Below are 13,863 nucleotides of genomic sequence, written 5' to 3'. Positions count from 1 at the left end.
TAAACCGACCTAATGCCGTGGTGTGGTTGAAAGGGAGATGCCCCGCGAGAAGCCCCAGCCCTGGGTTTGGTGCGGGGCTGAATCCAGCTGCCGACAGTGGAGAACTGGTCTGGAGTTTCAGCGAAATGAATCTGAAGTGGGAGCGATCCTATCCTTGAGATTCGGAGGTTTTGAGCAGTGTTCTGTCTTGGCAGCATCCCTGTGGAGTCAGACAGCGTGGGGAGCCACAGCCTCACCTCACATCTCAGTGAGGGGAGTTATGGACTGGGCCCAACATGGGATCCTTTTGGGAGAGTGAGCGAGATGCCCCTCCTGGCCCAGCCTTGGCACCCCTTCTGCAGAGCAGCTGTGACACAACCCATCTCCCCTGCCCCTTGAGCTTTTTGTACCCAAAACATTGTCTGAACACCGGTGAAACGGGCACCAAACATTCCTGGGACCATCCTCCCCAGGCCGGTGCCTGCTCCCTGCCCCTCCGGTGCCATCCTGTGCCCACTGCGGGGTGAGCAGGGTGATGCTCACACCATCCAGGGGGAGACAATCCCTCGCTGCCGACACCCACGGCAGGTGAGGCCGAGGCAGGAGGAGAGGCGCCTGCAGAGGAAATCTGTGGGGATGCGGCCAGCGGCTGGACAGTCCCGGAGGAGTCTTGTTCTGGCAGGACAATGCTGCTGGAGGAACAACTTCCTCTCACCGCGGGCCCTGGGCAGCCGGGATGGGTTACAGGCGGTGCCGGGAGGCCGGGACAGCCCTTGTGGGGGCAGCACAGCGGCTCCTCAAGCCCCTGCATCCCTGGAGGCCGGAGCACAGAGATCCCGGCGCACACAGAGCCCGCATTGTCGCTCGCCCCGCGGCGCCGCCGGGACCCCAACATCTGGGCACAGCGCGTGTCCCCAGCCAGTGCCGGGCCTGCGGGAGTGCCAGAGCAGCTGCTCGGGGGAAAAGGGCCTTTCCTCCCCTTTTGGCTCCTGGAGAAAGGAGCTCTTTCTTCATTCAGGGTTTTGCTGCTCGGGCTTTTCAGCTGCCTCTCGAGCCGCGGTTGCTGTGCCATCGGGTTGGAGACAAAGGGCGCCCAAAAAAAATAAAAGCAAATTGAGGCTGGAAGGCTGGGCAGCAATAGCGGGAAGTGGGGAGTGTGGGATTTGGTTCCTGTGTTTGTACGGTCTAACTGCCTCTCTTTTTTAATTTTTTTTTCTTTTATTATGAGAGGCTTCTTTGGCAACCCAGGTCTGTGTCCAGATGTGGGCAATGCCCTGCAGAACCGAACCCCACAGTCTCTCTGAGCATTTCTAGCCTGGGATCAGGGTTCAAGTGCTGACCAGGAGAACTCACAGCCTAGAATCGAGAGGAGGCAAATGCTGGGGCTTGCCTGAGGAAGCAGTTTCCCTGCTTCATCCTGCCCGGTATTCTGGTATTGTTTATCCAGTGCCAGAGATGAATGGAGCACGTGACAGCAGGAAAAATGCAAGTTGGACAAGGTCCCTGCCCAAAAATGCAGCAGCCCCTGATTATGGCATTGCACTGCAGCCCAGGCCCAAACCCAAATCCGCCTCCCTGCAGCAGCACACTCCCTGGGAAAGAAAACCCCAAGAGTTCACTGCTTGCAGAGACAGAGGGTAAGGGGGGGAAAAGGCGCCAGGAAAATAACAAGGTGGTGGCACATCCAGGACCAGATTTCAACCCAGTTTTCTCTTTCAGCCACCACTTCTCCCACTGTCTGGCTGGGAAAATGGTGTCTCGTTTAAAAAGAGATCGTTATCATGATTAGTGATCGCTGGGGGCGGGGGCAGGGGGCTGCTTGGTACCTATGTAGCATTTATTTTCAGATATCCCAGCACTCTGGGGCTGCCCATCAGCTTCAAAGCACGGTGCTGTGCCCGGGATGAGGCTGGTCGAGGCTGGGAGCCTCTCCAGGTCTCTCTGAAGAAAGGATGAGAACAGACACTCCTGACTCCCTGCCCCAGATTTACCCTCAGAATGGAGCTTGGTGGAAGTGAGAGGCCTGCAGTGGTTTTTTTTGGGAGGGGGGTTGGTGTGTTTGTTTTCAATTATGCTTTGCCTCAGAGGAGACTGATGGGACAATGCCCGGAGTTTGGTCAGGCTGGTCAGCTTTCTGGAAACCTCCTGGACAGGGCTGTGAGAACATCTCGGGGCAGGGCTTTGGGGAAGGGGAACGCACCCTGTGCTGCAGACAGAGCAGCGAACGGTACTCCCAGCGCGCTGGGGGCTACAGGGGACCGGACCGGAGAGTCCCCCTGCCCAGGTATCGAGGAGCAGGGAGGAGCAGGAGGAGGCGGCGCACCCTGCCCGCAGCCGGCCGTGCGCTCCGGAGATGCAGAGCCCGGGGGCGGGCAGGACGGGCTGACAGAGCTGTAGGGGCCGCCGGGGAGGACTCGGGGCCCGGAGGGGCGCGGGCGGTCCGCGGGCAGGGCCGGGCGGTGCCCACGCCCCGCTCGGGGCGGCCCCGGCTCTGTCCCTCCCCGGGCGGGGCGGGCGCGGTTTAAAGGCGGCGGCGCGGCGGGGCCGGCGGTGGCGGCGGCGCGGAGAGAGAGGAGCGGAGGATGCTGAAGAGCTGCGGGAGGAAGCTGCTCCTGTCCCTCGTGGGCTCCATGTTCACCTGCCTGCTGGTGCTCATGGTGGAGCCGCCGGGGAGGCCGGGGCTGGCCCGGGGGGAGGCCGGCGGGGCGCAGCGGGCGCTGCAGAGCCTGGGGGCGGCGGCGGCTCCCCCGGCCGCGCAGGGGCCGCCCGGGCTCCGCAGCTTCGCCGATTACTTCGGGCGGCTGAGCCGAGCGCGCCGGGAGCTGCCCCCCGCCCCGCCGAGCCCCCCGCGCCCGCCGGCCGAGGACATCTCCCCCCGCGATGTCTTCATCGCCGTCAAGACCACCAAAAAGTTTCACAAGGCGCGGCTAGAGCTGCTGCTCGACACCTGGATCTCCCGCAACCGCGACATGGTAAGGGATGGGGACAGGGCTGGGGACGGGGATGGAGCCGGGGCTGGTCCCCGCCTCTGGCCGGGATGGAGCGGCTCGGGACGGGCCGGAGCCCACGCGGTCCTGAGCCTTCGGTCTGTGGGATCCGGGTGGTGCCGGGCAAATAGCACTTCTCCTTCCCTTTTCCCCCGTATCGCCGAGCCGGGCGGTGTTCCGAGCCTGGCCGGGCTGTGCTGTGGTCAGCTGCGTTTTCGGGAGGGTGAAATGCAGCGGTGCGGGGTGAGCGATGGAGAGAGCCTGCCCTTGGCTCTTCACGCTCAGAAGCCTCCCCAGACTCTGCTCTGGGGTCCTTTCCGCCGAGCACCTCCCATCGCACAGCGGGGCTGGGCTGCTTTCCGCCGGTGAAACTGAGGCACGGTGTGGGGTGCCCCTGGTGCCACAATCCGGGACAGGCCCCTGCAGTTGTGCTGCTCAAAGCACGCCCAGTTTATCAGCTCAGAGCTGGGAGGGTGCTGGGATGTGCTGAAGCTCTTGGTCTTCTCGCAAGGGACTGGAGTGGCTGGGAGCTCTTGTGGGTCTGCACCGGCTCACCCACACGGGGCAGCTCCAGCGACTCTGGTTCCTGCCCTTACTGATGTCCTGCCCGGAGTTCTGGCAGTCCCTTACTCTGTCCTTCAAGTACTAAAGCAAAATCCAAAAGAAAAAAAAAACAAAAAACAACCAAAAAAAACCCCCCCAAAAAACCCAAAAAAACAACACGCTGTTTCCTTAGGAAATGTGCTTTGCCTTTTGCTCTTAAGACACTTTTTCTACCGTTAGACAGCTTCCCCAAAGTAAGTTATGTCTGGTCCTAACCTTTTCTTCCTACTGTCTTCACGTGTTTCCTCCTGGCCTGGAGCTCAGTTTCTTGCTTGCAAACTGTTTTCCTTGGAAATCTGGAGTGGCTGAGGGTGGAGGCCGTGGGGGAAGGATTGCCCTGCCCCTGCCCTCCTCACCCAGCTCTGCTGGACCTTGTGGGGTCTTGGCTCCCTCACTGTACCCCAAGAATTATCTTGCTAATTTTTTTTTCCCTGTGAATTGTGTTCCCCCTTTTTTTTTTTTTTTTTTTTGCTCAGGTTTCCTGGGCTTGGCAGTGGATCTGCCACTTCTCCTTGGTCCAGTTATTTAATGGAAACCTTTTTTATGCTCTGCTGTCACTGCAAGGGGGTGGTGAGTGGTGGTGGAGTGAAACGCTCTTTGAGCACCTACAGATGATCCTGGGAATGGCTGCTCTTTTTTTTTTCTCTTCTCCTCCCTCTTGTGAGCTTCGGCTTTCTTCTAGGTTTTTTTTTTTGTTGTTGTTGTTGTGCTTCGTTTGTCCGTTTGGATTCCCAGAGCCCCAAGGCTCGGCTCTCACGCTGTCCCCCTGGGCAAGCTAACAAAGCCCCTTTTCTCCTGGCGCAGAGAAAAGGCTTCGCAGCCTCTTGTGTGGCACTTTCCATGGGAACGAGGGAGCCGGAGCCGGCCGTGTCCAGGTCAGGTTGCCTAGAGATGAGGGCCATGAAGCCAGGGGGGCCGCAGGGCGAGGTGCCTGCCTGACAAGCCAAGCCGCTGAGTGACGCCTCTTGTGCAGCACTTGAGGACAAGGAGCTGCCGAGAGAGCTGGAGGCACCACAAACTCCTGCCGAGCAGAGCGGGGCTGTGGGGATGGGAGGCACAGGGGATCGGCTCTGCTCTTCCCACACCGAGCCAGCCTCTGTCTCAAGGAGGCTCTGAGGCACCCTGGGCCTCCCCAAACTTGGCATCAGGTTGGGCTTTTTTGCCTGCAGAGTGTGGGATTGGTGTTATGGGGCTCTTCTCTCTTGCCTCCCTGCAGTTCCTGCATCCCTTCCTTGCCTGGCCCCTGGTTTCCACCCCAGGAGGGTGTTTTGGTGGCAGTGGGGCACTACCTTTGCTCAAACGTCTCTCTTGGTCTGAGTCAGGCCTGTCTCTGCTCATCCTCTCTCACTCTGGTTTCAGTAACGGTGCTCAGGCTTGTGAGCTGCCTCACCAACGTGGGGAAGTTCCTGCCCAGGGCTGAGAATCTCCCTGGCCTGACGCTGCATCCCTTTCTCCTGATCTCCACTCACTCAAAGCTCAGCCTCTCTCTGGCTGTTCGCTAGCCAGGCAGGAGGGATGCAGACCCTGCTGAGGAGGGGTTAAATCCAGCAGGTAGCCCCTGCCTGGGCCCTGGCAGATAGGGGGAACAGCCATTGTGTCCTTCCTTGGCTGTTCTTTGTTCTGCCCACAATAGTCCCTGTTTCCTGCCCTCTGTCACCTCCAAGACACTGCAAAGGGCACCCCCTTCTCCTTCCTGCCTCTCTGCACAGGGAGAGCACATCCCTGTTCCCTTCTAAACCTCCTCTCTGGGTTGCACAATCCAGGCCAGACAAGCTGCTTTTGGAGGAGAGTTATGGGTTTTCCTTTCCTTGCTTTGGGGAGAGTTTCCAGCTGTCTCAGTATCCTTAGGATGCTGGAGTGCGGGCCAGAGGAACTTTGCACTTGAAAGGAAAGAAAGGGGGGAGGAAAATGGCCATTTAGCAGAAATCCCGGACAGGAGCAAGCCCGAATCTACTTCTTTCGTGCCGAGTCGGGTGATTTCCAGCGGCAGAGCTGCCCAAGACACCCTTGCCGGCCCTGGGTTACCCTGAGGGCGGCCGGGTGTCCCCGGGGCAGGCCGGAGGCAGGCAGGCAGCTCGGCACACGCCTGGGAGCCCGCCGGGGCTGCAGCGTGGGATCCGCCGGCCGCCTCCCGCTCGGCGGCGCGGTAATTGCAGCCTTTGAAAAATTCCTGCTCTCGGGGCAAAGGGAACGGCTTCGCCTTCCAAAGAGCGCGCTCCTCCGACGGCGGCTCCCAAATTTCTCTAGCACCTTGGCCAGGGTCCCCACCCTGGAGTGTGCCGGCATCGCGAGTCTCACTCGCGCTCCCCCCAGAGCGGCCGGGAGCAGGGACTGCTCATCCCAAAGCAGCTCCGGGTGCAGCTGCCTCCCCCCGGCCCTGGGCTGTGTGCCAGGGCCTGCCGGGCACTGCCCAACTCGGATCCTGGCTGAGGGTCCTCCCTGCTGTCCCTCGGGGCGGCCTGTGTGGGTTTGAGGGGTGGGGGGCCCTTAATTGCCTGTCCCAAGCGATGCTGCTGTCCTTGCCCATAAAAGCCCTGGAGCCGGCGAGCGGCGCGTGGAGCACCGGGCGGGAGGGTGGGGGTCCCTTGCCGCACAATGAGCTCATTGTTTTTGAGGAGGTTATTAAAAAATTATAGCATTTAAAATTACAGTGGAGGATTCATCCTCTTGCTGAAAGGAGCAGGCCCCGCGGCCCTGCAAGCCCCTTCCCCGCCCCTGCAGGTCCCAGCCCTGGGATCCTGTGCCAGCACAGGCCTGCCCCCGGTCCTGGGGAAAGACACCACCGTGGACTGGGGCTGCTGCTGTTGTGGCACACTGCCATTGCAGGGACATCACACTGATCCCAACTTGTTGAAGAGGGGTGGGGATTTTCCCCCCTAAACCCCGAGGCTGGAGGGCAAAGAAGAACATTTGCTGTGGGGGGCACAAAGCTGAGCAGCTCTAGCATCATCCTGACCTGCTCCAGAGCCCCTCACTCCGCTGGAGATTGAGGCATCCCCAAACAGCACTTTTTTGCTGCCTCTTTTCTCTGCACCCAAGTGGGGTGGCTGTGAAAAGGGTCCTGTCCCAGCGTGGGGAAGTGAGATGTGGCGCAGGGTCAGGATTTGTGCACTGCAGGGTCACGGGGTGCCTGCCTGGCCGAGGTTCCCCTTTTGGCGTTTGTGCTGCTGGGATGGTGGCAGGCATGGGATATGCTGAGAGTGTGCCACCCTGGGAAGTGACAGAACCACTCTGCCAGGCAGCACAGAGAGGGCCCTGGTGACCCCGGGGTGGCCCTGGCTGGTGGGACACCTTGTGCAGCACCCAGCCATGAGCAACCCATGAGCTCCACCAGCGGAGGGGAAATGAGTCACCCTGAAAGGAGAAATGAAGGGGAGGCAAAAAAAAAAAAAAAAAAAAAAAAAAAAAAAAAAAAAAAAAGCCGTCTCCGAGAGCGAGGAGGAGGCAGCAGTGGGGGCTGCCGGCGGCTGCCTGGCTCCTGGGGGGGTTGAGCCCATTCTGGCCGCGGGGATCCCGGGTGCCGCTCAGTCCCGTGCATTGTGCGGGGCTGCGAGGAGCGCTGGCAGCTATTGTTCGGGACGGATTTGGCATCCTGTGTTTCTTGAAGCTGCAGTTCTGAGAACAATGAGGTTTCCTGCAGGGGCTGAGGGGGAGGGGAGGGGGGCAGCAGGGCCTTCCTCTCTTGCACCCTGCAGGAAAAGTTGCTGCAGGGAGTTCCAAGAGGTCCTTGCACCCCTCGGTGCCGTGGCTGGCACAAGGGCCAAGTGGGAGAGAGGTGGGTGTAAGGGCTGGGAGTGCTTGCTGGAGGTGATGGTTTATAGGTGACAGCTCAGGGATGTTGGCTGCAGTGTCCACTTGCACCACTATAAACTGGATGCTGCCTTCTAGTCTGGCATCCCACATGGGAGATGCCAAAGATGGATTCACGTTTTTTTACTTGTTTTCATCCTTTCCTGGCCTATCCCCTCCTTGGGCTTGGCTGTTACCTCTGCTCCTCTCCCCTGCAGCCCCAGGTGAAGGGCCAATGCAGACAAGGTGCATCTCCCTTCCAAGAAACACAAATTAATTACAAAATTAATTTTCAAAATGAAGCCTTTGATTTTGTTTTAATCCAATGTCATGGTGGGTTTGGGAGGGATGTGGGAAACAATAGATGCCCACATGGGGTGACTTGCAGCTGTGTGTCCCTGTCCCAGGCCCTGAGGTGCCACCTGGTCCACAAGCACCAGGAATATTACAGGGATGTGTGTGGGGAGAGGCCGAGGGGAGATGCCTCGGTAGGATGAAAGGTTTCGGTGCAGGCGAGTAATAAACAATTGTCCCTGTGCTCTATTTATAGAGGCTGAGTGCAGGATTAGTTGTGGGGTTATTTTTGGAGCAGCTGAAGGCAGTTGCTGGACGGCGCTTCTGAGCTAATCAAGCAAACATTTTCTGTCTCGCCTGTGTGTTCCCTGGCCCCCTCCAGCGGGGCTGAAACCTGGGCTGGAGTGCCAACCCCAGCATGGGATGGGCTTGTCTCAGGCATCCTTGGATGCTGTCCTCTGCCCTGGTTCAGTTTGTACCCCAAGTACAAATTGACCCTTCCCTGGGCACCGGGGGAAATGGGGACCAAAAGCTGTACCCTGAGTTGGATGGGGGTGACACTCCTTTTCTACACAGAGCACTGACCTCGTGCCATCCCAGCAGTGATGTGTCCATGGAGACACAGCAGCCAGGGCCATCCTTGCCCTGCAGCTGATGGGTCCCCGTTCCCCAGCTGTCCTCTCCTCGCCAGCGCTTCCCCATCGCCTTTGCTCAGAGCCTTCCTGACCTCTGGCCCTCCCCACAAGGCAAGCTGCACGGCAGGCTGTGCATTTGTGAGAACTTGCCTTCCCACCTCCTCCATCATTTTTTCCCCCTCACTTTTTCTTTTCTCCTTTTCAAGTCCCAAAGGTCACTTGTAGCCCCGTCCCCTCCCATTGAGCCTCGCGGCAGCTCCGGGCTCTCCCCACCAGCCCCGGCTGGGGACCTGAGCAAACAGGGCCGGGTTAACCAGTGCAGCTGTATGCTAATGACTGCTGCCCGCTTAACTCTCCTCGCTGAGTAAAGTCAACCCCACTATTGTACCCAGCTCCTCAAACAAGCCACAAAACCCCAGCGCGTTCCCGGGGCCGGCTGCGGGGTGGCACCCAATTTCCAGCTCACTTGTAATTCATCATCCCCAGCGCTCCATCGTCCCCCCTCTGCTGCCTCCTGCCTTCCCTCCCCAGCCCTTTTGTCTTTCTTCCTTTGCCCTTTTGTGCACGTCTGGTTTTTAATAGCGCTTGGCAGCTGGTTGTGGTTTCTCTCCTCCAGCTTTGTTTGCTGCCCGCTGATTGATGGCGATGCCTTTCCCACCCCCTGCTCTCTCCTCCTGCTTCTCGTCCTTCCCCAAATCCCAGGCCCAGAGCAGCCCCTCTAGTCCTCCTTCCTGGGTGACATATGCCAGGAATTAGCTGTGTAAATAGAGGAGTGCAGCCGGGCGGGCAGCTCAGGGGCCCGGGGAGGAGCTCGGGCGCTGCCTGGCACCGTGGGATTGTGCTGGGATGGGGCACTGGGGGACCATCCCCTCCTCGGGGCTGGCGGGTGGCACTCACTGGCCCTGTCCCAGCCCCCTCGGGTAGGACATAGGGGCAGAGAGGAGTCGAGGAGGTGTTGTGCAAGTGGCCAAGGACAGGCAGGTGCTGTTGACACAGGTGGGGACGCGGTTGGGAGCCGGCGCCGAGGGCAAACACACCTGCCTGGGCGGCTGCCCCGGCCACGCGCGCCGGCTCAAGGCTCAAATCCCTGCTCAGATCAGGCCGCCCTCTGCACCTGCTCCCTCTGTGCCCCCGCCTCCCCTTGTGCTGGGGACAGCCCCTGTGGCCCCCAAAACCTCCCTGCCAGCTGCTGCCCCGTGCGAGAGGGAAGAGGAAGGAGATGCTCTGTGTGGCGGCTGGGGTTTGCTCCCAGGGGAGCTCAGCATCCTTCCCTGTCTGAAGCTGGGGGTTTTGTTTGGGTGCCTGGTTCTTCAGTGCCACTTGGGGTTTTGATAAGGGGGAAGAAGTCACCACCAGCCTCTTGGAGGAACTGTTCCCAGGGGTGCTGTGTGTCACATCCAGAGCCACATGGTCTCAGTCCTCAGAGGTGCCTCGTCTTCTCTTTCAGACCTTCATCTTCACTGACGGGGAGGATGAGGAGCTGAAGAAGCAAGCACGTGAGTCTGTGGCTCTTGTTCCTTTGTGTGTGTGACCTGGCCAGGTCCCCTAAAAAGCTCCCACCTGTGGAGTGTGGTTGGTGTGGGGCCTGTCCTGGGAACTCTGAAAAAGCCCTCGCCACAGGAACCTGGCTTGAGAATGACACAAATTGGTTCACTGATAATGCTTAAAGCATCCTCTGCCTGGGAGCCCCATCTGGGGACAGGTTTACTTCCCAGTCAGCCCAGCCCATGCCCAGCATGGTGCTGCTGGGGATCACAGTAACAGGGTGGGGCGTCTTTGCACCACTTTGTCCCTGGGATGAGCTGGGATTGATGGCAACATGGACAGGGTTTCATGGGAGAATTTTCAGGGCTGGGGTCAGCGTGGTCTATTCTCCCCATGCAAATTACTCCTTTTCAGGCTGGGAGATGATTGCCTTTGAGCTAGGCAAGCAAAATAGGGCAGGATTTTTGCTACCATGTCCTGGGGAAGCTCAGGGCTCCCAGACACCCCTTCACCCCCAGGGTGGCTGGTGCACCCTGGGCAAGGTGATGTGGGGTGGCATCATGCTTAGAACGGGGATAGGGCTTATCTATGGTGCATTTGCTGCATCCACATTCCTTATTAATCCCTTCCCTTCTCTCACATGGACACCAAAGACATTCCCCCAAAAATTCATCATTTGCCCAAAACAACACAGCATGTGGGTCACTGAGCTTTGGGATCACCCATGAGTTCCATCCCCCTGGCACACCTGGGACATGTGTGGTGAAGTGTCACCATCTGAGTGTGTGGGGAGGTGTGGGATGCACCAATGCTGGATTTTGACCTCTCTTTTTTTCCTGCAGGAAACGTCATCAACACCAACTGCTCGGCTGCCCACAGCCGCCAGGCCCTGTCCTGTAAGATGGCCGTGGAGTACGACAAGTTCATCGAGTCTGGCAGAAAGTAAGCGGTGCCCAGGGCTGCTGTGGGGGGCAGGATGGTGCAGACAGAGACCATTGGTGTTTTTGGGGTTGTGCCTCAGTGTGGAGACTGGGGAGCTGCCCTGGCTGGGTGTGACACTGCTGTCACTGCAGGTGGTTCTGCCATGTGGATGATGACAACTATGTGAACGTGCGGATGCTGGTGAAGCTGCTCTCCAGCTACCCCCACACACAGGACATCTACATTGGGAAGCCCAGCCTGGACCGACCCATCCAGGCTACAGAAAGGATCAGTGAGAACAAAATGGTGAGCGTGGGGAGAGTTTGGGGCTGGTTTAATTTGGGCTAGGTGGAAAAGGAGCTGTTGTCTCACTGCATTGGTTCCCTTCTCTCGCAGCATCCTGTGCATTTCTGGTTTGCTACGGGTGGAGCAGGATTCTGTATCAGCCGAGGGCTGGCACTGAAGATGAGCCCTTGGGCCAGGTAAGAGCATTGGTGTTGCTCTCCCATGGGGACTCCTCATGGTCCCCTGGGCACAGAGAGGTGATTCTTGGGGATGGGTGCTGGACCATGTCCCACAACTTTTCTCCCTGCCTTTCTGGGAATGTCTGCAGGGAGCTTGGAAACAAGTTGGGAAGGGGTTCAGTTTCCCCAAAGTGACTTTTAATCAGAGCTGGGCACCCACTGACCAACCCCAGAACCCAGCAGGGTGCCTGCATCCCCTGGGCTCTGCTCCTCTGCAGCCCCTCTCTGTCTCCCCACAGCGGGGGTCACTTCATGAGCACTGCAGAGAAGATCCGCCTGCCCGACGACTGCACCATCGGCTACATCATCGAGTCCGTGCTGGGCGTGAAGCTCATCCGGAGCAACCTCTTCCACTCCCACCTGGAGAACCTGCACCAGGTGCCCAAGTCGGAGATCCACAAACAGGTACCCGGAGTTGTCACCTAAATATTGAGCATCACAGCTAAGATATTGATTGATGCATGACCTAAACAGCAGAGGGGAAAAGCTCCATCAGCTCATCACTGTGGGGTGATGCAAAGTGTCACTGGAGGCTTTGGGAAATGGGGTGAATTTTGCAGCTCCCCTTTCCTCTGCTTGATCCTTATGGCCACGTCGGCCGCTTCACCCCTCTGTGCTTGCCCCCCAGGTGACGCTGAGCTACGGCATGTTCGAGAACAAGCGCAACTCCATCCACATGAAGGGAGCTTTCTCTGTTGAGGAGGACCCATCCAGGTGAGATGGGGGGTCCCTATCCCCTACCAAACTGGGCTGCCGCGGGACCACCACTGTCCCGTGCTCAGCTTTGCTCCTCTCCCCCGCAGGTTCCGCTCCGTGCACTGCCTGCTGTACCCAGACACGCCGTGGTGCCCCACCAACATGGTTTACTAGGAGGAGCACGTGCCCCTCCAACCTCGTCCCGAGTCTCCCCGGTATCCGACGGGCGTGCGGGACCTGCGTGCGGGTGTGTGTCGGTCCGCCAGGCGGGCGGATGGACGGACAGACGTCGTTGCTGTGGTATTGCACAGTGTGTGTGTGTACTGAAGGCTGCTGTGCGGCCCCTTGAGCCCTGCCCTGCCTGCCCGGCTGCCCGTGCCCCCTGCCGGGATGGTGGGGAGGGACGGGAACTGAGCACTTATCCACTGGGCACCCTGTGGCTGCCGGGCCTCACGCCATGCGTGGGGAGCGGCCGCAGCGCGGGGCCCTGCCCCACCCCGGGCTTGCTTCTCCTTCATTTCCCCCCCCCCCCCCCGACCCTTTTCAAATGTTCAGGTTTTTTTGGTGTGTTCTTCCCTTCTTTGCATCTACCCCTCAACCTGTTCCCATAAAACCCCTCACCCACCCCATCCTCTCTCCCAGTCCCAAAATCTCAGCAGCGAAGCTCTGGCTCCTGGTTTGGATGAGGAGCCCTGTGAGCTCTTCTCTCTGGCTCGGCAGGCAGAGGTGCCCAGGGAAAGCCTCTGGCTGTGGCAATGGCTCCTCCAGGGCCCTGCAAAGCTGCTGGGTGCTCGACAGCCTCACTGGAGGGAGACAGTGGGGTGGCTGGGAGCTGGTGTTGGTGTTAACTCCACTTCCCAGAGCTCCCCCCACATGGGTGAAGTGCTGCCAGCAGCATTGATGGTGAACTATTTATAGATTAGTGTAAAAACTTTCTATAAATATGGGTGTGGGTGAAGGGCTTTTCCAGAGCTGCTGCAGTGGGGTGGTGGGCACTGTGTTTGTCCAGGGTCTCCCTCCAGTGCTGCTTGGGCAGCCCTGCAGAGGAACACCTCGAGGTCTGTCCAGAGGCTGTGTGGGTGTCCCCTGCAGGGCCAGAGCATCCTCCAGCCTTGCCTTGGCTCTGGGTGCTGCCCAAGAGGCACCAGCTGGGCACCTGCTACAGGCAGGCAGCATCTCCCAACCCTCCCACTGTGCTCTCTCTGATGGAGAGGGATTTATCCAGGGAGGGAGACGGATCCTCCATCCTCTGAGAGCTGCCCTGCCTGCCAACACCAGCCCTCTCTCTGCCCCTGGGCTGAGCCAGAGCTGAACATTTCCAACTTGAAGCTGAGTGAAAATAGCCCATAATGGGTGTGTTGTAAATATGTTATTGAGCCAGTATTTTTTTTACTGTGCCTTTTTTTTTTAAGAAAAAAAAAACCCACATTGAGAAATATGTAGATTTTAAAATGCTTTTTATACATTTTCTGTGGATCAGAAAAAGAAAAATCCCTGACCTTTGATAATCTGTTTAAGAAAGAAAAAAAAAATTGCTATGTCTTGTAACTATCACTTACCTTAATTTATATGTTCCAGTATCTGGAATGTCACTCTGTGCTTTTTGTAAACTAGGATGTGTTTAAAGCAATAGATGTGGGCAGGGGAACCAGCATGGACAGTGTGTTCTCAGGGACCTGAACCCGATCTCTGCCACGGGGTTCCCGTGGGAGCGGTCACCAATAAAGTGGCTTTTTTGCTGACCACAGTCACCTGGTCCCGGGCTCCTGTGTCTCTTTATGGATGTGCTGCTCTGAACAGCCCTTGATCCCCCGCAGATGTTGTCACCTCTGGCCGAGCTCTCAGGGCAGCCCTGAGGAGGGGCTGTCCCTCCATCCCGTTTTTCCCACGGGTACTGGGATATCCTGCTGGCCATTTGCATCCCGGGGTGTGAGGGTCCTCTCCTCCTTC

The 13,863-nt window shown here is 58.6% G+C and overlaps 1 protein-coding gene across 1 annotated transcript; it reads left to right on the top strand.

The window, feature by feature from the left end:
• The first annotated feature begins 2,486 nt into the window (after positions 1–2,486).
• Positions 2,487–13,650, top strand: LFNG (LFNG O-fucosylpeptide 3-beta-N-acetylglucosaminyltransferase). The gene is made up of 8 exons (XM_083872561.1): positions 2,487–2,951; positions 9,735–9,783; positions 10,615–10,714; positions 10,846–10,999; positions 11,090–11,175; positions 11,457–11,622; positions 11,846–11,931; positions 12,021–13,650. The coding sequence occupies exons 1-8, from the start codon at positions 2,562–2,564 to the stop codon at positions 12,085–12,087; spliced, it is 1,098 nt and encodes a 365-aa protein (XP_083728687.1). The 5' UTR covers positions 2,487–2,561; the 3' UTR covers positions 12,088–13,650.
• Positions 13,651–13,863: the final 213 nt, after the last annotated feature.

The sequence above is a fragment of the Zosterops lateralis genome, assembly GCF_965231275.1.
Source record: "Zosterops lateralis genome assembly, chromosome: 15".
Taxonomy (NCBI): domain Eukaryota; kingdom Metazoa; phylum Chordata; class Aves; order Passeriformes; family Zosteropidae; genus Zosterops; species Zosterops lateralis.
Note: the sequence above shows the minus strand (reverse complement) of the source record. Positions and strands in the feature narration are given on the sequence as shown.

Bases quoted from the DNA above. Each gene is read 5' to 3' on its own strand.
- LFNG (XM_083872561.1), top strand. From the start codon at position 2,562: ATGCTGAAGAGCTGCGGGAGGAAGCTGCTCCTGTCCCTCGTGGGCTCC. The intron at 9,784-10,614 runs GTGAGTCTGTGG...TTTTTCCTGCAG, and splicing joins GGAGCTGAAGAAGCAAGCAC to GAAACGTCATCAACACCAAC. The intron at 11,176-11,456 runs GTAAGAGCATTG...GTCTCCCCACAG, and splicing joins AAGATGAGCCCTTGGGCCAG to CGGGGGTCACTTCATGAGCA.